The sequence below is a fragment of the Herpailurus yagouaroundi genome, unplaced genomic scaffold, assembly GCF_014898765.1.
Source record: "Herpailurus yagouaroundi ecotype Mexico unplaced genomic scaffold, PumYag 308, whole genome shotgun sequence".
Lineage (NCBI taxonomy): Eukaryota > Metazoa > Chordata > Mammalia > Carnivora > Felidae > Herpailurus > Herpailurus yagouaroundi.
This window is the reverse complement of record NW_024412525.1, coordinates 3,590,043-3,605,730: the sequence shown is the minus strand read 5'-3', so window position 1 is coordinate 3,605,730 and position 15,688 is coordinate 3,590,043. Positions and strand designations below refer to the sequence as shown.

The following is a 15,688-nucleotide window of genomic DNA, read 5'->3' as shown; positions in this document are numbered from 1 at the left end:
TGAATGTCAGAATTTTGCTTTCCTTGACTCCCTTTTAGAGTCGTAGCCAGGTTGGTGATAGAGGAACACGAATTCTTAATCAGTACTTACTCTTTAGTTAGACAGTTGCTTTCAGAAAGTAATATATATGTCTGAACTGCCTGGGATCAATTGTGGAACGTTATGGATATAATTTTCCTTAGGGTGCTATCCTATGATTCCTGTCACTTAGCTAATCTCTTCAGATTGGTCATGGGTAGTTTGTGAGTGTCTGAGAAAAAATTCATTTTTTTCTCTTCCTCATTGTTTTGTTTCCAGATGGTTCCCACAGAACTGGTTGAGAAAGAATTTTGGCGACTGGTAAGCACTATTGAAGAGGATGTCACAGTAGAATATGGAGCCGATATTGCCTCAAAAGAATTTGGCAGTGGCTTCCCTGTCCGAGATGGGAAAATCAAACTTTCACCTGAAGAGGAGGTAGGCTGTAGCTGTGAGGCACTTGTATTTCAAGCAGAGACCTGCATTTAAAGCTGATAGTTCAGCATATCCTTATCTAAAGGACATAGTACAGCATTCATGGCCTTACTGCAAAGATATGTATGGTTGGAACTTGAATTATCAATTAAAATTCTTTTCGGTTGGCTTAAAGTAATATTTATGATTACTTGCAGCACATTTTTGATTACTAGATTTTTAATGATTTCAAGAAAAGTAGAAGGAGCCCACAGAACAATTCTAGTCCCAGCTGTTCTACTACGTTGTGATGATGTGGGGAGATGCTTAACCTCCCCTGTGCCTTCAGTCCATAACTTTGGTTTCTCCTTCTGAAGAAAATTTGAGGGATTGGGACCAGACCTATTTATCTTTTAACTTCAGTGTTTAGAAGTCTAGTATTTTCCACAATAGCAAACTTTTAGGAAGATTTTTTTTTTAAACCTTTTTGAAATCTAACATATACATAGATGAGTACATAACAGTGTGCACAGCTTGATGAGTTTTCACAAACTGAATACACCCATGTAACCAGCACTAGAACAAGAATAAGGACATTACCTGTTATTACCAGACCTTACCCCTGAAGTTCCCCTTTTGTCCTCCCTCTTCTCCTACCTTCCCTGTCTCAGGACAACCACTATCCTGACTTGGAGCACCATAGGTTAGCTGGCCTGTTTTTGAACTTGATATAAACAGACTGATAAGATGTATTTCCTCTGTAACCAGAACAAAGGGAGTGGGCAGATACAGAAGTGTATGCTATATGAGTCCGTTGATATAAAGTTCAGAACTGAGCAGAAGTAATATATGGGCATCTAAGAAGTCAGCATAGTGGTCTCCCCTCCTTTCCTCTGATCCCAAACTTTTTGTTTTGAAGACTGTTTTCAGTCAGCTTTCTGAAACGTGCAGAATCTAAAATGTTAGCATGATGTAGCTAAACCTTTATACCTTGTTTGCTTCTTTCTTTTTAGGAATATCTTGATAGTGGCTGGAATTTGAACAATATGCCAGTGATGGAACAGTCTGTCCTTGCTCACATTACCGCTGATATATGTGGCATGAAACTTCCTTGGTTATATGTAGGAATGTGCTTTTCTTCGTTCTGTTGGCATATTGAAGACCACTGGAGCTATTCGATTAACTACCTGCACTGGTAAGAAGTTCCAGATAACCTACAAATGGTATGCGAGCTGGGCTGGAAACTTTCCTTTTCGTCTGAGATGTGTCTTAACTCTTCAACTGTGTCTGAAGAGTAACGAGCTATTTTTTTCCCCCCTCAAGTTTTCACTACTGTTGGAACAGGCATCTTAACAAGTTAAGGCAGTGGTTCTTAAGGATTCCTAGGAAGTCGATAAATCCCCTGAAATTGTACACACACTATTATTCAGGTACAACATGTTTCTGCAGAGAGGGCAGACAGATTTTAGTGAAAAATCTTTACTCATGGAAAGATTAAAAAGCACTGAGCCTTGCTCTTACTATGGAAAAATCCCATTCCTTGCCAGTGGCAGCTCAGATACCCTTTGGAAGAGTAGTGAAGTCTAGGTGCTAGAGTCCAGGTCCTTGGAACTGCCAGCTTCTATTTCATGCTGTTGAATTCTGGCGTCATTATACATAGTAGAATGGGCTTCGTCAGTGCGTGTGTGCGTGGTGGCCGGGTGCACATATTCGGACTTTTTTTTAAACTCTAAGCAAAGCCATTTCTTCTTTCACATCTGTTTTTTTACCCCCTCCATTTCCCTTGCTTTTCTAAGTACAGAAATATTTGAAGATCTGTAACTCACTTAAGTCCCCACACGAGGAATTTGAGAATGTACCACAAGAAAGAGGGAGTTGGCAAATATATGTGGAGCATCAGTTCTGCTTCCCTAGGCAATTGCTCCCAGCTGTAAAATGAAGATTATATTTACCATACCTCACAGGGATGTTACAGATTAATTGGTTGACAGTTTAAAGTGCTTTGAAGAATAAGAGCTCTTTAGAAATGCTAATTGCCTTATTAGTGTTTGATTTAACCTTGCGTGTCAGAACGGACAAGGGAAAAGGATGATGGAGAATTGCCATCCCTTGTCAATTGCTATAAGAAATTGTGGTAACCACATACCCTGTAGCTAACACGTTATCTTATATTCTTAGAAACTCTAGATATTTATACTTTCTAAAGGATCAGATAAAAAAGGGAGGGAGGAGAGGGACCTGGGACAGAAAGTCTCATGTTCAAATTCTATACATTTGAAGGGGGGGGAAATGCATTATATATGTTCAGATCACATTTCTAATGACACTCAGAACATTCCTATGTAGCATAATCTTAACAGAGCAGGGTCTGAAATATATGACTTGTGAACTGTTTTGTTTGTGTTGTTGCAGACTGATTTTTTTCTAATGAAATTTCACGTTTATGTATTTCTTCAGGTTGATTTATTTTTACAATCTGTTTCCAGGGGTGAGCCAAAAACCTGGTATGGAGTCCCAGGGTATGCTGCCGAGCAGCTAGAAAATGTAATGAAGAAACTAGCTCCAGAGCTCTTTGTGTCCCAGCCAGATCTTCTCCATCAGCTTGTGACCATCATGAACCCCAATACCCTGATGACTCATGAAGTGCCTGTATGTTCTGGGTCAATCCTCCTGCCACTCAGGCTTAATTTACCACTTGTCTTCCCTTACTCAGTTTTTTATGCATTGATTTGGTTATGTGTTCCATACCATAACTGCGTAGCAGAAACAGCTGTTTGGTGTAATTGGATACTATACTGCAATAAGCCAGTCAGACTAGATCCTTGGACACCATAAAAACTAATTTGTTGCAGCTAATAACTAGGTTGCCAAGCAGCCATATTTTGCAAATACTAAGTGTGATGCTTTCTTTTTTTTTTTTTTTTCCAGTGTCTAATTCAAGCTTTCTAAACCATAATTTTTCTTTATAGCTTTAGTCTTTCAATGCAACAAAACAAAGACCTTAATGTTATTTGTATAAATTACTGTGAAAATGTCTAGGTTCTGTTCTAATAATTAGATCTAAGCTCTAGAGTCAGAATCCTTTATACTCTGTCCCTACCTTAAAAAAAAAAAATTATGGAATCTATTTGAACTTAATTTTGAATGATAAACTGAAATGATCTCCATGCTTGGTAGGTCTTAGTTGTATTATACCTCCACCCCAATTAAGCTTACTTAAAGAGAAAATTTATTTCAAGCTCTTGAGCTTAGATTTCAGGGTTCCTACTCTAGACTGAAAGGTGTTGTTGTTGGTGATACCACCTCTGAGGTTGGTGTACAAAGTGACACTTACTTGTATATGGTTTCCTGTTGGAGAATGCTCTGAAGATATTTAGGGAGGCCAGAGTGAAACTTGTGAAGTTGAGGGGTCTATCTCAGTTAGCTAAGTCGAATGTAGATGGTACGGTTACTGCACTAAAGTGCATTCCTGATGTTGCTGTGACCTAAATTTCATGCTTTGGGGGCCACAGGCTAGTAAGTGGGGACAGATGGAAAAGATTTTTCTTTGAGGGATCATAAATTATTCATGGAGACTAGCTTAGAAAATAATGACCAATAACTACCAAAATACCACCATCTCCTTGTGTTGGTATTTTTCACATTGATTTTTCCCCTCATATTTACTGATCTTTCTGACTTGTTATAAGTAACTTGCCCTAAATGAGATGTCTGGCCATGATTCTCAGTGATTTAGTTGAGGAACCCACGGGGCTTGATTCTGGACCCGCAGAGATGGATGAGTGAGCCTGTGCATTTGAGACTCAGAATTTAAGGGTTAAAGACAGATACTCTTTACACAGGTAATGGAATGGTGGTGTGCTTTAACAGTGCTGTCAACTATGAGGCTGATGCACTAACTCTAGGGAGAATTAGAAAGGACTTGTAATGATCATTTGAACTAAGACTTGGAGCTCTGATAAAAAATATTTTTGGCAGATTTGGGGGTAGAGGGGAGGAACTATTCCCTGTAGAAGGGATTGTGCCCATGTGGTGGGTAGTGGTCTTCAAACTTCCGCCTATATCTGAACCCCGAATGGCTGAACGTCACCCCCAGAGCTTCTGGTTCTGTTAGTCTGGGTAGTGCTCAAGAATTTGCATTTCCGAGTTCCCAGTTGGTGTTAATACTCTTAGTCCAGGAACTGCATTTTGGACAAGATGGAGAGAGAGATGTTGAAAAGATACTTAATTTTATTATTTTATGGGAGTAAGTTCAGCCTGAGGATCTGTGTGCCTAGAGCACTATAGGTTTTTTTAATTAAGAACACATTTTTAAAAAATGTTTATTTTTTTTTTATTAAAAAAAATTTTTTTTTCAACGTTTTTATTTATTTTTGGGACAGAGAGAGACAGAGCATGAACGGGGGAGGGGCAGAGAGAGAGGGAGACACAGAATCGGAAACAGGCTCCAGGCTCTGAGCCATCAGCCCAGAGCCTGACACGGGGCTTGAACTCACGGACCGCGAGATCGTGACCTGAGCTGAAGTCGGCCGCTTAACCGACGGAGCCACCCAGGCGCCCCAAAAAATGTTTATTTTTGAGAGAGATACTGTGGGTGGGGGAGGGGCAGAGAGAAGAGGGGGACAGAAGCAGAAGCAGGCTCTGCACTGATAGCAGTGAGCCCACTGCGGGGCTTGAACTCATAAACCGTGAAATAGAGACTTGAGCTGAAATCGGAAACTCAACTGACTGAGCCACCCAGGCACCTCTGCTTCAGGCTCTGAGCTGTCAGCACAGAGCCCGACGTGGGGCTCAAACCCACAAGCCGTGAGATCATGACCTGAGCCGAAGTTGAATGTTTAACCATCTGAGCCACCCAGGTGCCCCTTCGTTGTCTTTTTGATACTAGCCATTCTAAGAGGTGTAAAATCTCTCATTGTGGTTTTGATTTGCATTTTCCTGATGATTAGTGATATTGGGCATCTTTTCACCTATCTGCTGGCCATCTCTATATCTTCTTTGGCAAAATGTCTACTCATGTCTACGTTTCAATTGGATTATTATTATTATTATTATTATTATATTTTTTGGTGTTGAGTTGTTGGATATTAATCCCTTAATGGATAGATAATTTGCAAATATCTTCTACCATTCAGTGGGTTGCCTTTTCATTTTTACTGATGGTTTCCTTTGCTGTGCAAAAGCTCTTTAATTTGTCGTAGTCCCAGTAATTTATTTTTGCTTATTTCCCTTGCCTGAGGAGAACCTATCCAGAAAAATGTTGCTAAGGCTGATGTCCAAGAGACTGCTGCCTTAATACACTTTTTTTTTTTAAGTTTTTTATTTTGAGAGAGAGGGAGAAAATATGAGTCAGGGAGGGGTAGACAGAGAGGGAGAGAGAGAGAATCCCAAGCATGCTCTCCATTGTCAGCACAGAGCCTGACACGGAGCTTGAACCCACAAACTGGTGAGATCGTGACCTGAGCAGAAGTCAGATGCTTAACTGACTGAGCTACCCAGGCTCCCCAATGCAGGGTTTTGTTTTGTTTTTTTCTTCTTTGAGTGGGTGGTGAGAAAAGGGGAATTGTTGGGAGGTAAGTTTGAGGCCTAAATCAAGATCGCTGTATGGAATGACTGGTGGTAGGAGATCCTATTTTGGTATAATAAAATTAGAATATTCTTAACTGTAGCTATATTTAGAAAGATGTGTCCTGGGGCGCCTGGGTGGCGCAGTCGGTTAAGCGTCCGACTTCAGCCAGGTCACGATCTCGCGGTCCGTGAGTTCGAGCCCCGCGTCAGGCTCTGGGCTGATGGCTCAGAGCCTGGAGCCTGTTTCCGATTCTGTGTCTCCCTCTCTCTCTGCCCCTCCCCCGTTCATGCTCTCTCTCTGTCCCAAAAATAAATAAATGTTGGAAAAAAAAAAAAAAAAGATGTGTCCTAATCCTGGATGTAACCAGATTTTTGTAGTAAAAGCCGTGTGTTCTATTCAGATATTAATAATCAGCCTACTAGTCTGGGGTACTATTCCATCTTGTGACAGAAACGAGTATCTCTGTGATTCTTCTACCGTAGTTCTTTTTTTATGGTTCACTTTTAGTTAGCAGAAAGCTTCCCTTTCTGGAGACTTATCTGATAGTCTGTGCCCAGTTTGTCTTTCACAGATGTCACTAAAAATCTCCAATTTCTGTCTCTATAGGTTTACCGAACTAATCAGTGTGCTGGGGAGTTTGTGATTACGTTTCCAAGAGCCTACCACAGTGGTTTTAATCAAGGTTTTAATTTTGCTGAGGCTGTTAACTTCTGCACTGTTGATTGGGTATGTAATTATGACTTAGTGAGCCTTTTCACATGTATTGTTTTCCTACAGAAATGGTATATAATACTTTAAAAGCTTTCATGTGTATGGTTGCTTAAACCTGTTGCTGCTCAAATGGCTGGTTTACAAATTGTTTACCATCCATAGTGAGATAGAGTACTTGGCACCACACTGTAAAGCAAGCCTGTACTAACTAAGCACACTACTGGGTTCAGCTGATAATGTTTTTCTTCTGTAAAAGTGAGACTTGATGAATAAATGAGTCTGTTGATTTACATTTTCGGTGAAATTCAGGATTTCATTGCAAACTGAACAAACAGTTCAGTCTTAAGACTATACAGCAGTAGCTTAAATTAGCTACAGGACAGCAATTTTCAATGATGTATTTGGTTTTGGTTGTAGATTTTTTTTTTTAAATATTTATTTATTTTTGAGAGAGAGAGAGACAGAGACAGAGCATGAGCGGGGGAGGGGCAGAGATAGAGAGGGAGACACAGAATCCGAAGCAGAATCCGAATCTGTCAGCCCAGAGCCTGACACAGGGCTCAAACCCATGAACTGCAAGATCATGACCTGAGCCGAAGTTGGATGCTTAACTGACTGAGCCACCCAGGCGCCCCTAGATTTTTTTTTTTTTTAATGTTTGCTTATTTGGAGAGAGAGAGTGCGAGCAGGTGAGAGGGAGAGAGAGAATCCCAAGCAGGCTCAGGCTCTGTGCTGTCAGCACAGAGCCTACGTGGGGCTTAATCCCATGAACCACAAGGTCATGACCTGAGCCAAACCCAGGTGCCTTGTAAAGTAGACTTTTTGTATTAGTAATAATTACTTTTCATTTACATAAAAAGATCTAGTTTAAGTGTGTGATGTTAAATCTAATGAATTATAACCTTGTTTCAGTGCTTTCCTGTGTAATAGTACTACCTGTATCTAAAATTATTTTCTGTTCTACTTTGGAGCATTATTATTCCCTGGAGTAGGTTAACCCACACTGGTTCAGCATAGTTGTTTCAGGAAATGTGTAAATTCACATGTCCAGTTAGAGTTTACATTATTATAGACAATAATACATTGTTAATACTTTTTTTTTTTTTTAAGTTTATTTATACCCAGCGTGGGGCTTGAACTCATGACAACTGAGATCAGGAGTTGCATGCTTTTCTGACTGAGCCAGCCAGTCACCCAAGTCCATTGTTTTTTTTTAACTGCCTAATATGCCAGATCTTTTGAGGAGCAAAGATTAAAAAAAAAAGGCCCAAGGCTTCTTAGAGTCTGGTTTTAGGGTTGATATTTGTATTATGACCCAGAATATCATATTTAGTAATTTGATAATGGTCAAAAGTCTTTGGAAATAGGAAGGAGAAAGGTGAATGAATGTCATGTATTCTCTGTCTTTTGACCCAGCTGCCATTAGGCCGACAGTGTGTGGAGCATTATCGTTTGCTTCACCGCTATTGTGTATTTTCCCATGATGAGATGATTTGCAAGATGGCTTCCAAGGCTGATGTACTAGATGTCGTAGTGGCTTCAACTGTTCAGAAAGACATGGCCATTATGATTGAGGATGAGAAAGCTTTAAGAGAAACTGTCCGTAAATTGGTAAGGTTCTGGAATCCTTCTAATTGCATATCTCAGGGCATTACTTAGTAAAATTCTTACACATATTAGTACCATTTTAAGAAGTCTTTTCTTAGTCTAATTTCCTTTAAGACCATTCTGATAGATGTGTATTAGTATCTCTTTGTGGTTTTAATTTCTACTTCTCTAATGGCTACTGATTTATTGAACATCTTATCATGTGTGTACTTATTTACTACTTGTATATGTATTTCTTTGATAAGTGTCTGTTCAAATGTTTTGTCCCAGCCCCCTTTTTATTGGATTGTTGTGAGACTTCTGTGTATTCTGGATGCCAATCCTTTGTCAGATGGGTGCTCTACACATATTTTCTTCTAGTCAGTGGCTTGTCTTTTCATTCTTTTTTTTTTTTTTTTAAACGTTTATTTATTTTTGAGACAGAGAGAGACAGAGCGTGAACAGGGGAGGGGCAGAGAGAGAGGGAGACACAGAATCTGAAACAGGCTCCAGGCTCTGAGCTGTCATCACAGAGCCTGACGCGGGGCTCGAACTCACAGACGGTGAGATCATGACCTGAGCCGAAGTCGGACGCTTAACCGACTAAGCCACCCAGGCGCCCCTTTTTTCATTCTTAAAGCAGTGTCTTTGTAAAAGCAGAAGTTTATTTTGATGAAGTTCAATTAAGCAGTTGTTTCTTTTTTGCATCTCTTTTATGTCCTTAAGAAATCGTATCTAACCCAAAGTCACAAAGACTTTCTCCTGTATAGTCAGTCACCTAGAATTTTTAGTGTTAGGTTTTACATATGAATCTTTAACTCATCTCAAGTAATTTTTATTTATGGTGTAAGGTGTGGTGTGGGTTGGGATGACTCTTTTCTTCATATGGGTGTCTCGTTGCTTTAGCACCAGGTCTTGAGAAGACTGTTCTTTTTCTGTGTTAATGCCCAGGCACCTTTGTGTTGAAATTCGACTCACCTATATGGGTCTATTTCTACATTCTGTTGTATTCTCTTAATTTATGCATTTATCTATTCCTGTTACCCTATGCTGTTGATTACTGTAACTTTGTAATAAATCTTGAAATGCGGTAGTGTGAGTCGTACAACTTTGTTCATTTTAAAAATTGGTTTGGCTATCTTAGTTCCTTTGCTTTACATATAAATTTGAGAATCAGCTTTTTGATTTCTACCAAAAAACCTGTTAGGCTTTCATTGGAACTCCATTAAGTCCATGAATATAGTTGGGAGAATTGATATTTTAACAATGTTGACTCTTCCAGCTCATGGACATAGTATATCCACCATTTATTTAAGTCATCTTGATTTCATTCATTCAGTATTTTGTAGATTGCAGCATACAGATCTTATACATAGTTTCTTGGGTTTATAATTATATACTTTATGTTTTTTGGTACTGTTATAAATGATACTTTAAAACAATTTTTATTTCAAATGGTTTATGGCTTATATTGATAAATATAATTGACATATGTATATTGACTACTTGTATACTGCAACCTTGCTAATAAACTCAATTGTTTATTAGCTTTTGTTAGACTGTTGGGGACAGAGGTATCTGCAAATAAATAGTCACATTCATTTTTTTTTTAATGTGCTGTTTTAGATAGAATCCTTGAATTTTTTGACTCCCTGAAGCCTGTACAGATCAACAACAGCTTACTCACCTTCCCCTGATATTTTACAGTTAGGGAAAACAATGCCCAGAGGGTTTAAGTGCCTTTACCAAGGTCTTATATCAATAATGGTAACTCATTTTTGAAACTTAGAGAAATTAAAATTTTTTTCTAGATGTGGAAATTTACAAACTAAAATTGGGCAAACTGTATATGGGTCTTTCTCAAGGAAAATCTGTAAAAGTTGGTCCTTAATCTCATTTTAAGTAAAAGTGCAACCATTTTTATTTCCAAGTCCTTTTTAATGATCAGTTCCAGTTTAAAACCAAAATTCATTCATTAGTGGTTTCCTTACTCTCCTCTGTCGTTGTTGGCCCTTGTAATCAGGAAGTAAAATGGTCAAAAGGTTAAAATACAGAGTAACAGTAAAACAAAGGAGCTTGGTGTCTCATAAATTGACTTAATCAGCTTCTGGCGCTTTCATGGTTGGATTTGGATTCCCTTTTAGATAAGGAGAAAAGGTGGTAAACGCTTGATCTTTGAGTGACAAAAGTATATCCTAGAGGGCTCTCTAGGTGTCAGGTGGTACAAATTGCAGTTGAAATTTACTGGTTCAGTATCTTATTTTTCTTGATACTATTTCAATTAGGAAATACTTTATTATGACTGTAGTCTTTATTGTATGTTTTTCTAACATTTTGGATAAATAATAATCCCTTTAGATAACTTTTTCATGTGAGAGCTGATCTATACCACTAAGCATCTTCCCATCAATAATCCCTTATGACAGTCTTTTCCTCTTCCTTCCTTTTTATTTACTCTTGTTCTTTTTATTACTCTGAATTCCTGTATAATATTTCCTCTGAGGTAGAAAGTATATACATTTCTTTTGCTTTTGCCGTCTATATCCAGATTATGGACAGAGCCAATTTGTAGTAGAATAAACAGCTAATGTCAGTAGTTCACGATCCTATTGATAACTGTTTTCATACATACTCTGATCACAATGACCAAACATAAGGGCCTACCTTGTCCAAAAAGAGTTTCTCTCTAAACAAATGAGGTAGTTTATCTTGCCCATAGTAGCTAGGTTGTTGTTACTTTGTATTCCAGACATTTTTAATCATGCACTCCTATTTTCGTAAGGCCCTCCCACCCACTTTTTTTTTTTTTTTTTTTTTTTTTTAACTCAGCTGTTATGTAGTTTTCTTGGGGGCCGGTGGACTATATTATCCTTTGGAGGTCTCTAAAGTACACTTTATTTTAGGGAGTAATTGATTCAGAAAGAATGGATTTTGAGCTGTTGCCAGATGATGAGCGTCAGTGTATAAAATGCAAAACGACATGCTTCATGTCTGCCATCTCGTGTTCTTGTAAACCTGGCCTGCTTGTTTGCCTGCATCATGTGAAAGAATTGTGTTCCTGTCCCCCTTATAAATATAAACTGAGGTGAGTAGGAAAAATGATCTTTTCTTTGGAAAACCCTAAATCCTTAATAAAAGCTCTGTGGCATTCCTGTTCCAGGGCTGAAGTACTGCGTGTAAAATATGTGATTTTCTCCAAGCCCAGACATCTCAAAACTATGTCTGCTCCTCTGTTTCTAGGTATAGATACACTCTGGATGATCTCTACCCCATGATGAATGCATTGAAGCTTCGAGCAGAATCTTACAACGAATGGGCCCTGAATGTGAATGAAGCTTTGGAGGCAAAGATTAACAAAAAGAAAAGTATGTGATATTCTTGGTGATTGGCAGATTGGGACTGATTGTAATGTAGCCAACATAGTTACCAATGAACAGGTTACTTGAAACGACCTGATGCTGGTTTACGGAGTGTTAGCAGAGAAAGTTATAAAGCCACTAGTGGATGAGGCAGATGCCCTTTACATCACAGGAAAATCTTGATACATGAATTGTACAAGATCGTATATTTAACAAAGATCATAGTATTCGGAAACAGAATAACTTTTACACTTCTTGTCTCAGTACAAAAATGTTTCACATTTTATATGGAACCTTAGAAAAACATTTTTTTAAAAAAACTAGATCTCAGGACACCTGGGTAGCTTAGTTAAGTGTCCAAGTGTTGATTTCAGCTCAGGTCATGATCTCATGGTTTGTGACTCACAGGGCTCATGTTGGGCCGTGTGCCGACAGCAGAGAGTCTGCTTATGATTCTCTTTGCCCCTCCTCTGGTCACTCGTGTGCGCCTGCTCTCTCAAAATAAATAAATAAACCTTAAAAAAAATTAAAACTAGATCTCAAGACAGAGGTAGCATGTTATTAAATTATGGGTCTCTGGTTTATCATTGCCCCCACTTCTCTTCTCTTTTAAGTAGGCTCTGCGCCCAGGGTGGAGCCCATCGTAAGGCTTTTGAACTCAGAACCCTGAGATTAAGAGTCAGATGCTGAACCAACTGAGCCATCTAGGCACCCCTGTGGTTTGTCACATTTTGGTGCTAATCAAAGTCAAAGTTTCTGTCTCTTGTTACTACCTTGAAAGTCACTACTTCCTTTCCCATCTCTTTCTTTTCTTCTCTTTTCTTTTTTTTAAGTTCATTTATTTTGAGAGAGACAGAGATAGCATGATCAGGGGAGGGGCACAGAGAGAGGGAGACAGAAGATCCCAAGCAGGCTCTGTGTTGCCAGCAGAGAACCCGACTCGGGGCTCCAGCTCACGAAACTGTGAGATCATGACCTGAGTGGAAACCAAGAGTCGGACGCTTAACCGACTGAGCCACCCAGGCACACCCCCTCCCCGCCATCTCTTTCAGAGTGTTTTCACTTTCTTTCCTTTCTGTAGTCCCAACAGGTAAATCTGCCCTTCTTTTACTTAGGGGAAGGTCTCAGTATCACTCTCTCTGAGCACACTGCATACTTGCCAAGTGCAGGAGACAGGAGTGGTCTGTGTAACAATAAGAATCTGCTTTTGCTCTGTTTTGACAAATCTGTTGTTTTCCATATCTTAAACATTTCAGGTCTAGACATTTCCATATTGAAGAGCAACTCTAGGCACTTGTGAAAACACTCTAAAGTGTTCTAACACTGGCTGGCACCAGTGTTAAAGGGGGCACTTGGCTGGCTCTTTTGGAAGGGCATGTGACTCTTGATCTCTAGGTCATGAGCTTGAGCCTGACATTGGGCATAGAGATTACTTAAAAATAAAGGAGACTTAAAAAATAAATAAAAACACTCTACCTTCAGCCAAAAAATAAAAATGAGATGGACAAATCTGTTAATATCTTAAAACACCACAAGTATTTTAGATAACTGATAAAAGCAAACCCTTCCTCTGTGTTTCATACCACTTGTATAAACATACTGATTACAGAAAAGATGACCTTTTGTTTATTACTAGGCCTTGTGAGCTTTAAGGCTTTAATTGAGGAATCGGAAATGAAGAAATTCCCAGACAATGATCTTTTGCGCCACCTTCGCTTAGTCACACAGGACGCGGAGAAGTGTGCTTCTGTTGCTCAGCAGCTGCTTAATGGCAAAAGGCAAACTAGGTATGTCCTTCTGTTTGAGGTTGCACTCTTAAGTGGCTCTACTTGGCAACCTGTTGTGAATTGGTTTTTCCTTCTGTCCTGTATTCCTGTGACACTGAATAAGGGAATGGTGAATATATTATATCCTCATGGCTTCCTCGGGCCTTTGCCTTTACAGATACCGATCTGGTGGAGGAAAATCCCAAAATCAATTGACAGTGAATGAACTCAGACAGTTTGTGACACAACTGTATGCTCTTCCATGTGTCCTCAGTCAAACGCCTTTGCTAAAGGTAACTATAGAGGGATCTGTGGGATAGTACTTTGGTAGTCCTATACGGTGAAACCTTGGTTTGCGAGCATAATTCGTTCCAGAAACATGCTTGTGATCCAACACACTTATATATCAAAGAGATTTTCAAGAACCGTTGGCTCAGTTGTGATCATGTGACATTTGGTGTGTCATGTACTACCTGTGTTATAAGACCTTCTCGTTTATGAAGTTAAAATTTATTAGAAATGTTTGCTTGTCTTGCAGAACACTCGGAGGGCAAGTTATTCGCAATCCAAGGTTTCACTGTATTTTGTAAATAAATTCAGATGACATGCTTAAGTCATCTTGGGTGGTTAGTTTGTACATTTCTTTGCAGATGTTTGTAATAACCTACTTGAGTGTTTTGTGTGTGTGTGTGTGTGTGTGTGTGTGTGTGTGTGTGTGTGTGTATAAAGAGATTATAACAGGTCTACAAAGGAGAAATAAAGTTGGAAATTTTTACCTTGAAAGTGACCACCTGCTACTCCTCACAGTTGGTAAAAGGTCTGTGATAGTCACTAGTTTTAGCTGTCAGTTGGCTTATGTGTTATGTCATTTATCCATGTTATTGATAAAATCGCATGAGATGGAAGGAGCATCACATTGAATATGTATTAAAGATTCTAAGTATGAAAGAAGCCAGTTACTGAAATTACTATTTTTATACAACAACCTGTGTTTTTTTAGGATCTCTTGAATCGTGTAGAAGATTTCCAACAGCATAGCCAGAAATTGCTTTCTGAGGAGATGCCCAGTGCTGCTGAGCTGCAAGACTTGCTAGATGTCAGCTTTGAATTTGATGTTGAACTTCCACAGCTTGCTGAGATGCGTGTCCGTCTGGAGCAGGCCCGCTGGCTAGAAGAGGTGCAACAAGCTTGCCTAGACCCCAGCTCCCTTACGCTAGATGATATGAGACGTCTCATAGACCTAGGGGTGGGTCTAGCCCCATATTCAGCAGTGGAGAAAGCAATGGCCCGGCTTCAGGAGCTGCTTACGGTGTCAGAGCACTGGGATGACAAAGCCAAGAGTCTTCTCAAGGCCAGGTGAAAAAGCAAACTCACCTCTCTCTTGGGGAGGGTTGGGTAATAATATCCATGTTAGAGCAATAGAGCACAGTCGTTGGCATGTGACAGGTGTTCAGAAGCTACAGTTGTGCGTGTAGAATACACGTAGAAAAGAAAATAGTGGAGATATTTGGGGCTGCTTTGGAACTCGGGTAAAAGAATACTAGTTTCTTCTTTACTGATTGTGAAGTGAATGATTCATATGGACTTGCCTTTTATAGAGTTGTTTTAATGAAATTTTTTTTGGAAGCCGATGAAACCATCTTTGAGAGAATGAAAGTTTTACAATTAAGCGGAAAACTATTTAAATCCGCAGTTAATAAGAACGCAAGGAGTTTTTTGAAATGTCTGAGAGTTAATATGCACTGTTCTGTAAAATGAAGATAGTGCCAGTAATTGCCAACAGGAGTGGAATGTACATTTGTGCTGTTGCTTAGTAATTCAGGACACCTTATCTGTGTTTGAGAGATTTGATTGGACTCAGGCAAATCATCTGAGTGGAGAAAGATCAGCCCCTCCCTAATTCTGCTTTCTGTCTGATACATCTTCGTTGGTCCAATTGACAGTGTTAAAAAATTCATGGTTGTAGACATTCTTTTGTAACCCTAAAATAGTGGTCGTTGAGCAGAGAACACATTTTTTGATGCTGTGCTTTTGGTGTGTTGATACCCAAGAGAATTAAAATTTTCCTAACAAAATTACATGAGTCTTGACAGTATATGTAGTAAAACATAGTAAATTATCACTAAGTTACCATCTGCAAATGAAAAGTCCGTGGTTATACCAGCATAAAATCAAGAATAAGTAGAACTTAAATGCTTTACCGAGTCATTTCCTTTATCTTAGGATGCTCTTAAGTTTTATGCAGACATTTGAAACTTTTGTTA

General features: G+C 39.2%; 1 protein-coding gene across 2 annotated transcripts in view; it reads left to right on the top strand.

The window, feature by feature from the left end:
* The window catches only part of KDM5B (lysine demethylase 5B), an 80,465-nt gene that overhangs the window by 45,000 nt on the left and 19,777 nt on the right, over positions 1 to 15,688 (top strand). For both annotated transcript variants that reach the window (XM_040462197.1, XM_040462196.1), the window contains exons 10-19: positions 298 to 456; positions 1,446 to 1,627; positions 2,919 to 3,081; positions 6,608 to 6,727; positions 8,129 to 8,323; positions 11,203 to 11,384; positions 11,540 to 11,664; positions 13,295 to 13,445; positions 13,603 to 13,717; positions 14,425 to 14,780. In XM_040462197.1, the coding sequence (XP_040318131.1) occupies positions 298 to 456; positions 1,446 to 1,627; positions 2,919 to 3,081; positions 6,608 to 6,727; positions 8,129 to 8,323; positions 11,203 to 11,384; positions 11,540 to 11,664; positions 13,295 to 13,445; positions 13,603 to 13,717; positions 14,425 to 14,780 (1,748 nt within the window). The remainder of the gene's footprint in view (positions 1 to 297; positions 457 to 1,445; positions 1,628 to 2,918; positions 3,082 to 6,607; positions 6,728 to 8,128; positions 8,324 to 11,202; positions 11,385 to 11,539; positions 11,665 to 13,294; positions 13,446 to 13,602; positions 13,718 to 14,424; positions 14,781 to 15,688) is intronic.